The following is a 16,806-nucleotide window of genomic DNA, read 5'->3' as shown; positions in this document are numbered from 1 at the left end:
TCAGATGGTTTGCGACGGCAGATTTAGTTGATTTTTTAGGCAAACGAGTGAGCTGTTTGTCCAATGTAGTAGCTGGGACAGTCATTGAATTTAATTTCATAAATTCCTGTCTTATCAAAATTAGCAGTGTTTTGTACAATTTGTCGTTTTAGGAGATAAGACAATTTAATTGACGTTTTGAATGACATTTTAAAGTTGTTTTTAGTCATTTCGGATTTAAGGCTATTGTTCAATACTGTACCATACTCAGTGGAAACGTATTTCTGCTTCTCTTTTGACACCTTTGGCCTACTTTCATTTTTATGTTTGATTACTGTCTTGTCTATCATGGAGCTTATATATCCATTAGATACAGCTATGTGTTTTCTGATGTTAAGTTCCTCGTTATAACTGTCTTCATTAAGAGGTAGAGAAATAAGTCAATGAACAAAGCTATTGTATGCAGCCATTTTTTGAATGCACGCCCGCGGGCGCGGTGTGACTTGGCACATTTGATAACATGGTTTAAAAATTCGCTCCCGCCGCAGGAGAGAGCTCGGTGTGACTTGGCCTTTAAAGAAGTGTTTCGGGGATTGGATGAAGCGCTGTCGGATGAAGACCATTTTGAAGGTGACAACATCAATGTAGACAAATAAATAAATATTTTCTACAAAAAATGAAAATTTTTGTTACTTTTTTATAACACTCCTTGTATATCTGGACAACCAGATTAACTATATACCAAGCTTTTTTTTTAATAATAGTAGATATTATAATAGGAATTTGATAACTTTGGCAAATAACTCAGGCTCATACTAATTTTTAAGCACAACAATGTTATATCAAAAGTGGACCATTATATCTTGTCAACAACCAATAAAAACCAGCTTGTGCAGGGAGAAGTATCATAGGCGTCCAGTCTATCCATATGGGAAAGAGGGGGCTTGAGTCCCTCCTTTGAGAGCATACCAGGGTGACCATACAGACAACGTTCTGGGAAGTTTGCGTAAATTTATTGAATCAGGAAATATGCGGGGATTTTTTTGAACACCCACTGGGAAAATCTGTTTTAGTCTGCGGTCATGAAGAAATTGCAATCGTCATCACTGGACACGTTGAAATTGTAAACACCTTCCGAGGTCGAGACAAAATCAAGAACATCTCCTGCGGTCACGGCAAGATCGAGAACATCTGTGGTCACAGCAAATCTGGAAAAATTAGTGATTTTTGCTAGGCGTTCTGTCCTAATTTTTTTTCAGATTGTGGAGTAAAACACCAAAGTTAATCAATATTACACTATACCATTGGCCACAGTAGTAAGTATCAAAATTTAAAAACAATGCAACAAAAATTGACAAAGCAAATTTATGTTTAAAAAAGTGTAAAACCAAACATTTAAATCTAAATTTAAATCCTATTTATAAAGTAGGTACCTCTCACACCACAATTTTTTATGGGATTTATTCCCTACCCCCCCTGACGCGAAATTTGGATTGAGTATTTTTCTGGACCAGTTAAAAGTTGTAAGTGTGGAAGCGTGTACATAAATTTAGTTCAAAGTTTAGAAGTTTATTTTAAAGTTTCTTGTTAGTTAGTTTATATAAGTTAAGAATTGGATTAGTTTGATGGATAAAATTTAGTTTAAGTTAAAAGAATAAGGAACACTTATTTCATCCAGTATTAGTTTCATTCAAAAAGTTAATAATTTATTTACAATCACAACAAAACATCTGTCTTAATCAGATGTAAATAAAAACATTTGATATACAGTCTCGTGGCTTAACCACACCCCCCCTCCCTCTGCCACTCCTTTAGAAAAGTTAGATGGACGCCCATGAGATGTATCTTGGATAAACTACTAATGTGAGTATATCATTGCTAACTTAAAAAAATAAAGCTAAAATTTAAAGGTTAATATATTATTATCTAATTTGGATGATTTGTAGATTAGTTTAGTTTAGTTGTAATAGCACCATTCAATGTGTACTTATGAAGGTTATATTATATGAATAAATATATTTTCAATTCAATTCAAGCAATTAATTGGTATATAATATATCTAAAGCTAAATTTAATATGCCTTAAATTAAAATCTTACAGCTTACAGCTTACATAGTGAGTCTAAAAGTATAAATCCTATCAAGATAATGAGACAAACTTACACTAAATTTTGTAAACAGGATTTAACCAAGTTATTTTCAACATCCGCTTCAGAGGCAATTTTTGCAACATGGTTCATACCATCTATATAAGGCAACACCTGCAAATAAGAAATATAGGCATATTTCAATTTCAATCACCAAATGATTCTTTTGTAACAAACAAAGAACCAAACCTTAGCCACTTGCCACTAGTAATACAAGAGTGCTAAATCTAGATTAGAAATTTTAAAAATATTTCCATGGTCATAAAAAATATAGTTTATGTGGAGAAAAAAACAACTGAAATATGAACAAGCCTTTCTCTAAATATTTCTGATAAAATTGTTATATGAACTTCTGTGTCTCTTTTTTCTAAGCCTGGGTCACTTTTTTGACTTTTATTAGAAGGTGATCGGTTCAAATACTGGATTTGTCACCATCTAACTTCAACCTATTGTTAGAAAAAAATCATTAATAGCCCAATGACGAATTACACCTCGGTCCAGAATTGATCTTTCTTAGGAATTGAACCTGAAACTTCCAAATGTGAAAGCTATCATTGCGACCACTTACCCCTACAATTTTATCTAGGCTATGTCCTTTGTGTGTGTATTTCTTCATTTTTACGACTAGGGATTCTACAGATCCTTAATTTACTTTGTTTTGATATTTATAGAAGAATACAATAAAAGGTTAAAATACCTGGTTGACGCCTTGTGGTCCAAGTCGTCCTTGTCCACAAGGCAACAACAAATTATTTATTGTTATTTATTGTATTTTCAAATACTTGGTCTAGAGCACCACAAAATAACTGAAATTTATAGAAAATTTTCAAATTCAGAATACATTCATCACATTACAGATGACTTCATGAATTCATGCTCTGTAATAACCTTGCTTTTAATAAATATGGTCTTAACATTTAACTTTCAGCTAAACAATAATTATAACTGCATATAAGCCAAGCTATGGTCTTGACTCTAGAGGAGGACGTTATAGTATTAACTTGGTTACTTGGTTATAGATTACTGAGAAAAACCATATTATTTTAGCAATGCCCTCTGACCTGTTAGAACAAGTGAGTAATGTAACACTGATACCTACCTACCTACTGATATCTACCTATCAACAGTCGGTTTCTCTGAGGAACTAATTATCACCAGAATAATAGGAAGTAAACAAGTGTGTAACATAATGGCCGGCTGAAATTTTACTTTGAATTTTTATTTTTTATTTTTTATTTTTTTTGTACTGGATGAGAAAGTAATAGGGTTTCAAACGTAATAGTACTATTTCACCAACAATTACAGATAAGCTAAGGAACTTTCCTGACTATTATTGCAAAGTTAGAAGGATCCCATCTCTACTATTAGCTACATGTTGTTGCTACTGACCTGTTGTGTAGTGAGGTCCCATTGTTCAGAGCGGAACATGTCATGAGTCTCCAGGAACACTGGAACTTGGTGGTCCAACACTGGCGAAGGATCAGAACAAACTCTGACTACCTTCAAATGTGTTGTCATTGTGCCTTCTGCAACGGAAGAGCTTGTTGAGCTTGAATATTCATTACCACTTATCGGTCAGTTCCACAATGTTAATGTTCAATGTAACTCATTTACTGGAAGTAATTGTAACAGGATGTCTACCAGTTAATCAAACTAAATTTTGGTGACTTTAAGAGACCTTAAGCAATTCCTGGAAACTTTGGGAAGGTAATGGGGGGGGGGGGGCGGTAATATTTGAAATTGTACAGTCCAATAGAATAAGGGACAGGATATTTTGAGTTTGTTTGTCTCTGGATCACAGAACAAACTATAAAAGGTATAAAATTACCTGAGAACTGCCAGAGTGATCCTGTTACTGTAGTCCTTACGGATAACACGTTTCGAAGACTAAGTCCTCATCATCAGATCTTGTACAAGAACAACACTGTCACTTCAAAAAGGTCGTCAAGAGTTTAAATACAAAACACGGACATATATTATATACATACGTGGACGTTTTACGAATAAAACCGAGTAAGCCTACCGACAAAAACTTACAATGTCCGACCGTCTCCCGCATCGCAGTCATGACCTTCACCTGTAACTGTGCAGTCGGACATTGTAAGTTTTTGTCAGTAGGCTTACTCGGTCTTATTCGTAAAACGTCCACGTTTGTATATAATATGTGTCCGTGTTTTTTATTTAAACTCTTGACGACCTTTTCGAAGTGACTGTGTTTTAATGTTCTTGTAAAAGTTCTGATGATGAGGACTTGGTCTTCAAAACGCGTTATCCGTAAGGACTACAGTAACAGGATCACTCTGGCAGTACTCAGGTAATTTTATACCTTTTATAAGGGGCAGGAATTTTAATTTTAGAGACTACCTTATTCATTTTAATTGTTTTTACAGGATTTAAACTTAAAATTATAACATTGCAAAATATGGTCTAAACAGATAAATAAAACAATAATGTAGGGGGATGAACAATGAATGCTGCGTGACACGAAGTAACATAAAATTATTATAAGCAATCACTTAAAGGCTTGCAGTTATGATATGCCTATCAATGTCAATTAAATGTTTGTGTTTGTGTTTTTATTGTGTGCGTTTGACATCCATGTCTTATGTTTTGTAACCCTGACGATGCCACATTTAAGGCGAAACATGTAGGTTGTTAACCTGACAATGAACATTTGGATTACTTGACGAGGTATTGTACCATAATTATTAGTCACTTAAATGCTTTCTTCTTTCTAACATAGCTTTATTAACTGTTTCTGTAAACCAATTTCTTAAAACACACAATCATTTTGGTATGTTATGAGCTGAGTGGGTACAATGATCATCTGAAAATCAAAATCTTGTAAGTTCAATCACAAGATAAGCCATTACATTATGTTTTAGACATTTTGAAACTGGACGCAGCCTTACTTGATCAATAGCCTTTGAATGATTTTGACAAAAGAAACAACTGGTATCTGTCAATAAAAGCTACATTGGTCATCTCGATCCATACAACACTCATCCATGCAACACTCAATATGCATCAACCAAATGTGCTATCTTAATTAAGTGATGATATACTCACCAGACAATGTACACATTTTATGGTTGTTAAGGTCGTGTAGAACTTGTTTCAACATGCTGACCAGCCGAGTTCGGTAACTTGAATTTTGTTCTTGTTGCGAAAGGAAATTACTCTCCACTTCCATTGCTGTCTAAAAAAATTATTTAAATAAAATACAACTACTCGTGGTAACAAAAAAGTACTGCATGCAAACTTGGTTACTGATTATGGCGATGTAAAATATGTTTGTTGGTTTTTATTTAGCGAATTTCTGAAATAGGGAATAAGCTATTACTGACATGGATCTGAGACCGATCTACTTTTTTTGTTGTGAGATACCCAGAGACCAAAAACACCAACAGTTCAAATTGATATATAGGCTGAGCCTCCGTAAACAGCCTAAACCTTTTAGAGAGATGTTTAATAATAAAAGTAAGCCACCACTATTTGAACAGAAACCTTGTTTGGCTTGTATTTAATCCTCCAAAACCTAATGTCAACTAACAAAATCAGGCATCCCCAAAGTTAGTAAACCATACATCTAGTGTTTCCTCTTCAACTGAGCACATAGGCCTATTGAAAATTTTTCTAACTAAAAACCTACAAAAGAAGAATGCCTAGTGTTATCCAAGGGTATAACCTTTTCACCGACACCTAGATTCAATCACATAAATTTAATTTAGGCTCCAACTCCTTAGAATTTGCTCAAAAAGTACAACAAAAATATTATTTTGAACAAAATTTTATTAGCCTACTGTTATTAGTCAGTAAACTGCCTACATCCTTCCTGAAATTTGCTATAAAGAGCTTGAAGATGATCCAATAAATTCAACGAAAACGTAAAAGAATTTATAGAAAAATGAGATCCAAATGAAAATTTATCTTTGAAAACTATTGAACTATTAACTCCTTACAACATATTTTACACTCTCCCTAAAGTGCAAAAACCATCTAGACCCCCACCAGGAAGACCAATTGTTTCAAGTATTGGATCACCAAATGAAAGGATTTCTGCCTGAACAATTACAACTACTAGTACAAAATTTGCCATCCTACATAAAAGGACACTAACGCAGTAAATGAATATTTTTTAGCGTTCTTTTTTATGTCGTTTTGGATAAGATCATTTTATATTTAAAATGTTTTATGGAGTGGGGGAAACATATTACAAGCAATAATATAGTTGTAATTATGTTTTATACATTTTTCCGGTATTTTTAAAGTCCCTAATGTCACGACCATCCCTTGTCATGAAGACCCATACTTCACCTTTCACACTACTTTGAGACCAATTTATCACGTTTTAAATTACTTTTGGTTAATTCTATGTGTTGGTGTGAATATTCCATACAACATAACATGTTGATTATATTGTGTCTGTGATTTTATGCCGTTGTTTAAAACCTATCAGAATAAAAACATGTAAGAATTGTTTATACCTTATGAACGAAATACTGCTGTAAAATAAACCCGTCACCAAAGTCTATGTCCTTGACCGTCAAGGCTAAATTTTGAACTTCGGCCCACGACAGGCGCGCTCCAGGCGGCGTTTACGACAGTTAGTTATTGTAGTCTAAACTGTACACTCGTCTGTGATTTTGTGCCGTTGTTTTCAGCTGTTGGTAGATTACTTGGACCTCAGTAAAGGTAAGTTTGTATGTATGGTAATTTTGATGTGTCCAAGGTTGTTCCCAGGGCCGGAACAAGGGAGGGCAGAGGGGGTGGTTGCCCCGGGCGGCAGGGTTGAGGGGCGGCAAATTTCTGGTTGCAGAAAATTTGTTTAATACAGTTTGTAAAAGTTTTTAATGAGTCAAACGTCATAAGGAACGTCAATTAAGTAATTTCAAAACTGCATAACGTAATAAACAAACAATAATTTTACAATAGCAATCAATATAAATTGCAACGGAGTAGAAAACACTGAGAGCCGTAATAGCATAGTTAGCAGCACAGCAAAGTTTGCTTGCAATTTCAGCTGATCGCCATCCCACCCAGTCAAGGCGCCATGCCGCCCTGCCTCACTGCCGTGCCGCCGCCTAGTGAGGCCTACTGTATTCACACATATCAGTTCAGTAACAGTTCCGTTACAGTCCAGTTACAGTTCAGTCTCAGTTGCATCCGCAATTTCTCAGTGAACTGTGCGTCAGTTGGTTACAGTCTGTCTTCCGTCTCTAATATTTACAGTAATTTACAGAAAAAAATTTAAATTGTAGACCTATATTCCATTAAATTTTCATCGTCCATCTTGTTGATTGTTACAAACAGTACTCAAAATATCAACACAATCATTTAAATAACTAAACACTATTTTCTAACCTAAAACACGTCCGTCAGGTGTCCGAATAATCCAAAAATATCGGCGAAAAGAAATCTGAAATTGACTGACGGACGCTGGCAGAGCGACGGACGAGTGTAGATAGCGCAATAGAAAATCCATTAAAGAATATTTTTGTTAACTGTGACGTGCCTGAAGTGACTGGACTGCAACGTGTCGTAACTGATGTGTGTGAATCGACCTTTACAGGTACGTAGCAATGTGAACAATTTCATGCAGTGGTAGGAAAAAAGTACTGTAGGCCTAGGGATTTATATTTGTTTTTGTTAGGCCTATTTAAGCCAAAAGCTTCCTTGTAACTTAGTTCTTTTAAGTACCTACCCAAATTAATTGTAGTAACAAGTCCAGCCATACAGTACCGTAATAAAAAATAATTGTTAGGCACTGGCCCAATTTGATGGGTTATGGGAACAGGGATTTATGAGATGATAAACGGTACCTATATCAGCAATCTGACAAATACTTTCTCCCATAAGCTTGTCAACAACCTCTATCATTGGTAAGAGGAGGGAGCAACTATGCTATTTTATAGGGAAAAATCACAAAACTTGCAAAAACCTTTGAACCATAGGCAAGGCCACACTAAAAAAACAGGCCGTAATGCTAGTTAAGCATGACGTTACGATAGAAGACGGCTATGACGTAATGTTTTCCGTTTGTGGTCAGCTGCTTGTTTTAATATTTTCATGGAAAACAAAAATATAACCTTAATCAGACGAGACAACAGGCCAAAAATGTCAATAAGCTAGTAATGTATATGCTTATTTTTATTATTTTTATTTTATTTCATTTTTATTTGAGTAGTTATGCCTTCTACATGTTGTGTTCCTGGGTGTTTTAGTAATTATTCCAACCGAACATCTTTACATGTATCAACATTTAAATTTCCAAAAGACAAGAATCTTAAACAGAAGTGGTTGGACGCAATTCCCCGAACAGACTTCACTCCATCTAAGAGCTCCTCAGTGTGTATATTACATTTCGACGACAAGTTTATTGAGCGAGAAGTTACCTTTACTCGACCCGACGGTTCCATTTGTAATGTCAAACGCGATCGGGTAAAATTGACACAAGATGCCTATCCTAGTCGTTTCCAGAATGTGACTTCTAGTTCAGCCACAGAACTACCAATTCCACGAAATGACCCACAAGCGATTGCAATCCAAAATGAGAAAGAGATAATCACCAAAGAAGCGGAAGATACTATTAATAACTTCAACGAACTCAAAGCTAATTGGAATTATAAATTTAAAATTACTAACGAAAATGTGTTTACGACTTTTAATGAAGAAAGCGTACATATTTTTCAAGTGACATCAACTGAAGATGACACACCCAAAATTGAATCTTGTGTGGTAATAGATAACAAATTGAAAATAAGATCTTTCAAAAATGGGATTATTATTAATGACAACCAATCGCTAAAAAATATAGTGTGGAATGGGAATATCAACAAATGGTCCCAACTACTTAGTGTGGTTACATTTATTTTTGGATTGGCGCCTGATTTTAAAGTAAGCATTGAAAGCAACTTAAATGAGATCAATCGCTTAATTGACGACATTGCAGACAGATTTGAGGACAATAAAATCACGGACAAATTAATGTTTTGCAAACAACAACTAAAATTAGCTGTGAGCAGGAAAATATCCTACGGCTCAACGTTACTCGCGTGGTTTGCATCTATATTTTTCTCATTTCCTGGTGCTTACAAGAAAATTAGGCAATCAAATTTTTTAACGATGCCTCATCCTGTCTACCTAAAAACATTCACTTCTAAGCTTGGCATGGGGACATCTGGGATAGACAGTTCCCATTGGAAGTATCTGAGAAAAAAAAGTTGAATTGTTAAGTGATGATGAACGGCTGTGTAATCTTTTATTAGACGAAGTTTATGTCAAACCGGAGTTGAGTTACCGAGGAGGTAAACTGGAAGGCCTCGCTTTAAATTCCAACCCAGAGGAAAGTAATGTGACTCTTGCTACTACTGTTCAAACATTTATGATCTTCAGTATTGTTAAGAAAAGTAAGGAAATCGTAGGCTTATTTCCCTGCAAAAACTTATCAACTCCCTATTTACATAAGACAGTGTTGGAAATTTTAAAAATGTTAACTGAAATAGGATATAAAGTATTTAGCATTATTTCTGACAATAACAGTGTAAATAGATCAATGTTTCAGTTGTTGTGTGGTGGTAGTTTGAAGACATGTTTTAAGAACCCATATGACGAACAATATTTGTTCTCTTCGATACTGTACACATATTTAAATTAAATGTATAAGAAATAATTCGATTAACCAAACTGACTCTAATCAGACCTTTATCGTTCCTGAATTGGATGATTTATCATCAGACAATAAACTGTTTGCGTGTGTATCCCATCTAAAACTGTTATACAGAGAAGAGGAAAGTAATGTTATTAAACTTGCTCCTGCGTTGAGCAAAAAGGTGTTGTTTCCTACTTCTTTAGAACGTCAGAATGTTAACCTTTGTTGTAGGCTTTTTGACGAAAAAAATATTGCTGCTCTTCAGGAAAAAAGTAGGGAAAAACAAACAGATGAATACAACGGGACAATAATGTTTTTACAGACTATTTTAAAATGGTGGAAAATAGTAAACGTTAAACACGTTTTCAAAGGGAATAGGTTTAGGGACCCAAATCAAGACGCTATTTTCAATATAAATGATGACACCATTTCATACTTAAAAGTTTTTCTCAATTGGGTGAACAAATGGAAAGACATGTCTTTTCAGGGGATTCAATATTTGTCAAAGGCAAACTCTAAGAACTATGGCAAACTAACCGATCAGACACAACTTGCTCTAAGTCATACATTACAAGCTTTGATTGATATTGTAATATACTTAAAAAATGAATTACAATATCACTATATATTATTAGGGAAATTTCAAACCGATGATTTGGAAGAACGGTTTGGACAATATAGATTAATGAGTGGAGCTTGCTATAATATAAGTGTTCAACAAATTCTTGAATCTGAAAAGAAGCTAAAAGCTATTAGCATGATTAAGGCTTATTCCTCTCTGTACAATTGTGTACCTCTTAGTGAAATGTTTAACTTTGAGTTGCCAGACACAGACATTGATTACATCTCTCTAAGCAGAGTTGAAGACATTAAGCTGTTTGAAAATGTGTTAATAGAGGCTAATGACATTAGTGTTTGTGATCAAACTTTGTTAGGATTAGCATACATTGGTGGTTATATATGTAAAACTGTTGGTAAATATGTTACCTGTGTAACGTGTAGGAATAAGCTTGTTTCAAGTAACAGCATTTCATCTCATGTAATTCCCCAAGAGCGAAATCACTATTTCAATATAATAGACAGGGGAGGACTGAAGTACCCGTCAGATACTATCATTAACATATTAGTAAAAACATTCAAGGTGTTTTGCACTCTTATTAGAGAGAGATACGAACAAGATTTTTTAAATTGTAATTTCCACAGGGGTTTAATAATAAATGTTATGGTAAATGCACTAGACATTTTTCAAAATGAAAAATGCACTGAATGTGATACAGTTTTCGGTCTACTTATAAATAAATGTGTTTTTCATTTCAGTAATATCTTACTCAATAATTATCGTAAAAAGGTTACAGAGGAAAACTCTAAGAACACAGATAAACGATCTGTCATGATAAGAAATTATAAAACTAAGTCAAACAAAAGAAGGAAAATTGAAAAACTTAGCTCATAAGCAGTGATCGTCAACATTTAATTAATTCTATTGTCATCAATAAATCATATATTTTAACATTTTTAGGTTGTTAATTTCTTTAAATATAGCCTACTATTTAAGATGTTTATTAAAATTATGTGTATAAACATTAGTAGATTTTTATACACAGGTAATAAATAGCATTTAGTTTTTAAAACGAAGGAGGTTTATTGGTAATACTGGAGACAACACTGCTTAAACATTTTTTGTCGAAAAAGCGTACTGGCGATTTTGTTAGGTTGGTAGGTACAGTGGTGAGGTAAATTTATCGTTCTTTGAAACTGTTCTAGATCAACTAAGAGCAAATAAAAAAAAAACTATATTATGCATTTTCAAATCAAGAATAATAAACTTTTTGAACAAACAAATTGCTGCTCCGAACACAACAAACTACATTTTACGACGTTTCCTGCTTTTGATATTTTTGTGACGGGGGGGATTTATTTATTTATTTTCCAAGGAAAGGTTAAAACAAGCAGCTGATCCCAAACGGCAAACATTACGTCATAGCCGTCTTCTATCGTGATGTCATGCTTAACTAGCATTACGGCCTGTTTTTTTAGTGTGGCCTTGCCGTAGGCCTACTTGTTACAGCAATGGGGGATTGCACCTTTTTTTATTATAAGGACCATCACACATTAATTTTAAACAAAATCGACTTTTTCCTAAAATCAGATTTTTTATGGGGGTTTTATGAGAAAATAACATAAGTTACAATAACTTTTGAACCGTAATTTTTATGGAAATGGGATTTGAACCATTTTGTTCAAAATATAAAGGACTAAAGTTATAACATACTAAAGTTTTATAAAAATGGTTCAGGCCATTTTCAAGAAAATCTGATTTTTTTGTTGTTTGATGGGAAAATCACCATTAAAAATCTAAATTTCAAAAACATGAAAAACGCCTGGAGATACCATGAATTAGTCGCCGGTAGGTATTTGCCGGTACCTACTAAACCTGCATTCCAAATTTCAACAAAACCAGACTACAGGCGTAGTCTGTAGCTCTGTACACATCCACACATACAGACACACATCACTTCAAAAACCACTTTTTTTGGTTCAGGGAGACCCAAAACGGATACTTACTCCATACGCTATAGGTAATGAAAATGAAATGAAAAATTCTTTATTTTACCAGGCAAAGTTAGGGCCACATGGCCCTCTCTTACACTTAACCTGACAAACTTAAATATAAATAAATAAAAATACAATGACATTTCTTAATCTAATATAAAAACACATATTTAACACATCAAGTACAAGTTAACAAAAATTCAATCTATTTAACTAATTAACTAATTAAAAAAATAGTAATTATTATAAATTAATAGAATATACAACAGAAAAAACTTTCACACTCTCACACGCATACGCACCAGTAATCACGCAAAGACGCAGAAGCCCTAGGACACGCCAGCCGAGACCATTTGCTCAAAGTAGAGATTTTTTAGTGCCGCCACAAACTGGGAACGTTTATCAAGGGATTTAATGTGTAGGGGTAGGTTGTTCCAAAGACGGCAAGCGGTAACAACAAAAGCCCTGTCATAAGCGGTGGTCACATGATGAGGTATACGCAATGTGATCGAAGAAGAACGAGAAATTCGTGTACTACCCTGAGACACAAATTTAAAATCTGATGTAAAATATTTCGGGGAGCCTGATTTCAAAATTAAAAAGACTAATGACAAAATTTTGATGGATCTTTGATAATTTAGTTTCAAGATGTTTGCCTCAAGGTAGTATGGCGTCATATGCTCCATACGTCGCAGACCATAGACAAATCTCAAAGCGTAATTCTGAGACCGCTGGAGCATATCCGCCTGAATCACAGTCATGTCATTGAGCAATGAGTTGCAGTAACTGAAGTGGGGCAGTACAAGTGATTTGATCAAATGAAGTTTTGTGTGTTGTGGCAAAAAGTTCTGCAATCTTTTCAGTGAATGTATGGAGGCAAAAACCTTTTTTCGTGTGTCCGTAACTGCTGTGTCCCAAGTAAGTGAAGAGTTGAAAGATATGCCAAGATTCTTTACATTGTCAAAGTAGGGCAGTGCTTTGCCACCGACTGTGATTGGGTTTATTGAGTCTAAGTCAATTGAAGGGCGAAGTCGAGGGTGGCAGATTACAATCGGTTTTGTCTTTTCGTGATTTAGTCTCAGTCCATGATTCTCAGTCCAAGTAACTATTCGGTTAACGTCTTCATTGATCCTTCTGACACAGTCATTTTCGTTGTTTGCAGTAAAATAGTCATAGATTTGTAAGTCGTCAGCGTACATGTGGTGTTTACAGTTGGTCAAGGTCGAGTTTATGTCGTTGACGTACAGTACAAAGAGCAGTGGTCCAAGGATTGATCCTTGGGGCACACCGCATGTAACAGTCATCCAGTCTGATCTTGTGTCACCAACCTCCACACATTGCTGCCTATCTGACAGATAAGATCTCAGCCATTTAAGAGAATTCTGGGAAAACCCTATTGCCCTTAATTTCTGCACCAGCAAGTCATGATTAACACAGTCAAATGCTTTGGAAAAATCAAACAGAGTTAGAATCGTTCCCTGTCGACGCTCCATAGCAAGTCTAATGTCTTCAGTCACTCGAAGGAGTGCTGTTTCTGTACTGTGCGCTGATCTGAAACCAGATTGATAGTCAGATAGAATGTTATTTTCAGTGATGAATTCAGTGATTTGACAGTGAACGATCCTTTCTAGGCCTTTAGATAGAGCGGGCAAAATACTTATCGGCCTGAAATCCCCAACCAGAGTTGGTGCTGAGATCTTTTTTAGGGGACGGACAATGGCAGACTTCCAAAATGAAGGGAATGAACAGTGCCGCAAAGATGCATTAAAAATGAACGTGATAGTAGGAAGGATTGCGTAGAGGATGTCTTTGATAAAGCGGATAGGTATCCCATCAGAACCGACAGCATTGCTTCGGATTCTGCGAATAGCCATCAAAACATCAGACTGAATAACTGGTTTGAAATTAAACTCAGGATATCCCAGGTGCGGGGTTGGAGAGTTGACTAATTCATTCAAGTAACTATTGACTTTGTGCTGATTGGTATTTTGACTGCTAGAAGAAAAGTAAACGTTTAACTCATTTAGAGGGATGTGTACTGGTTGAGAATCAAATTGTTTCCCAAGCCCAAGACTTTTAACTTTGCGCCATAAAACTCTCGATGGCTGTTTTTGATTTTCAAAAAGTGCATGAATGTATCTGAGTTTGGAATTTCGCAAAAGCTGTTTAACTCGATTACGAAGATTACAATATTGTTGTTTTAGTTCGATATTGTTGGAGTGCCTAGCTCTTATACCTAAGCTATCACGTTTAGCCATCAAACCTTTGATTTCAGGGGTCATCCATGGAACAGGCCTTCTTTTTGTCACGCGCTTTGTTAAGATGGGAGCATGTTTGTCAAAGAGATTTAATATGGAAGAATTTAACTCATGAACCATTTCATCGACGGAATTTAAATTTTGAATGAAGTGCCACGGAGTTTGTTGAACGTTTAACATGAATTGTGCAACATTCATATTTTTAAAATCCCGATATTTAATAAGCTTTGCTTTGGGCTTAGGAGATTTGATTGAGTACACACAGAAAATAAGGTCATGTTTGGATATTGAAGGGACTGGAAGCTGCCCATGGTGAATGATATCTTGATGATTGGACACTACGATTAGATCCAAGAGGGTATCAGAATTGGCAACATGATGTGTGGGATCGAGTGGAAGTACAGTTAGGTTACATGATTCAAACAAAGTAGTCAGCTGTCTGTGTTCAAAGTTATGAGTCGATGATAGTAAGTCAGTGTTGAAATCACCCATGATCAAAACATGACTGTATCTGAACATTTCATTAAGCAAGGCATTTTCAAAATTGAGCAGATGCCCTGATCTTGGTGGGCGGTAGCACACTCCTAGTAACAGCGCATCTGCTCCAGATAAACTAATCTCAATTAATAGGAATTCTGGCCCAGCCGAGTACTCCGATGGTGAAGAAAAAATAGTTTTGAACTTTAAATCCTCCCTGATATACACCGCAACGCCACCGCCCTGTTTACCAATCCTATCATTTCGCTGCAGCACATATCCAGGGAGAGACACCTCATTTGAATGATTACTCGGCTTAAGCCAGGATTCAGAAATGCTAATCAAGTCAAAGTTTCCAGGATAAAAGATTTCTCTAACCTCATCAATGTGAGCACGCAAAGACTGGGCATTGATGTGCGCCGCTTTCAGGTGTTTAGGATATGGAGATAAGGAGCGAGAGAGACAATCAGCGGTGGACAATGTAGGGTGTAGGATGGGGGAGGGGGGAGAGATAAGCGGGTCGCTGTGGCGAGCACTATGCGGCTGTGGACTCGCTACCCCGGGTCCACAGGTCGCGACGTCACGACAGGCGCCCCCAAAAAACTTCCTATGAATAGGAAGAGGAATCGAAATAGGTACTGTACTATGTATAAGGGGAGAAAGTAAAAATTGGTTTTTCCAATTTATGAACATTAAAAACGTTTATTAGCCTTGCTACCTGAAAAACTATAACTGATCTATTTCTTAACCGATAAATAAAACTTTATTTCCGAATGCTTTCAGATGGGGTATATTATTTTCCCACCCAGCAGACTGCAGGGGGGGGAGGGGCGGCAAATTTTAGTTTGCCCCCACTCAAAAATTGTCTAGATCCGGCCCTGGTTGTTCCTTGTCAATAATCTAGAGGTTAAATACCTTGTTGCCAACGTAATCCTTGGTAGATTTAATGGCTACCGCTTTCGACACACTTATGGTGTCATTGTCAAGCCTAGACGTGGTTTTTTGCTCCTAGGAGGTTGTCATAAAGTCTTAAAAAACACAAAACGAGACAAACAAATAACAAAAACGAACACTAACAGTTCAATGCTATTGCACGTCACATACGCCTTCACTAAAAACCTTGTGGGATAACCTAAAGAAAAAGGCAAAACTTTTTGATAATTCATATCTAGTAATAAAATTAATTTTGCCTTAATTATTAAAATCATTAACCCTTTCTCTTATCCACCAAGTTCGGCGAACAACATAGGCTAATCTTCATCATTATCACTTTCAAAAGCTAATTCGTATCGTATGCTCTACTTGCATTTGGCATTTCCATATAAACTTAAAACTTACGGCGAGTAAGTTTAAACTACCTCTAACGGTGAGTGGTGAAATCCTAGACTGGGACGGGTGGCGTCGTCCTGTAATCCAGCTACTAGGAGGTCACGAATTGTGGATATTTATAGGCATCCACTGTGGATGCGATACTCCCTGGTGTGGATTAACGTCCGCACGGGTGAGTTCTACGACTATCCGCAGTACTATCCTGATAATTACACCAATTCATACGGAAAAAAGTGGTTCGGATTCCACTATAAACTGTAGATCCCTTAGTTGCCGTTAGCTGTATGGGCTATTAATTAACAGCTGTGTCTAAGGAATATGTCGGCCTTAGTCACTAACAAGACTACAAGATCGCGCCACTCATCATACACTCATCTCCATTCATACTTGGCTTAAAGTACCTACTTTGTATG

The 16,806-nt window shown here is 35.8% G+C and overlaps 1 protein-coding gene across 1 annotated transcript in view; it reads right to left on the bottom strand.

Moving 5' to 3' along the window:
* LOC129004872 (GATOR complex protein NPRL2) overlaps positions 1-16,806 on the bottom strand; it is a 74,551-nt gene that overhangs the window by 37,051 nt on the left and 20,694 nt on the right. Inside the window, exons 4-6 of the mRNA XM_054433561.1 lie at positions 5,195-5,324; positions 3,515-3,651; positions 2,142-2,239 (exon numbers count right to left, since the gene is read on the bottom strand). Coding sequence (XP_054289536.1) covers positions 2,142-2,239; positions 3,515-3,651; positions 5,195-5,324 — 365 coding nt within the window. The remainder of the gene's footprint in view (positions 1-2,141; positions 2,240-3,514; positions 3,652-5,194; positions 5,325-16,806) is intronic.

The sequence above is a fragment of the Macrosteles quadrilineatus genome, unplaced genomic scaffold, assembly GCF_028750875.1.
Source record: "Macrosteles quadrilineatus isolate MER2022 unplaced genomic scaffold, UCM_ALF_1.0 Scaffold_1__1_contigs__length_201487025, whole genome shotgun sequence".
Taxonomy (NCBI): domain Eukaryota; kingdom Metazoa; phylum Arthropoda; class Insecta; order Hemiptera; family Cicadellidae; genus Macrosteles; species Macrosteles quadrilineatus.
Note: the sequence above shows the minus strand (reverse complement) of the source record. Positions and strands in the feature narration are given on the sequence as shown.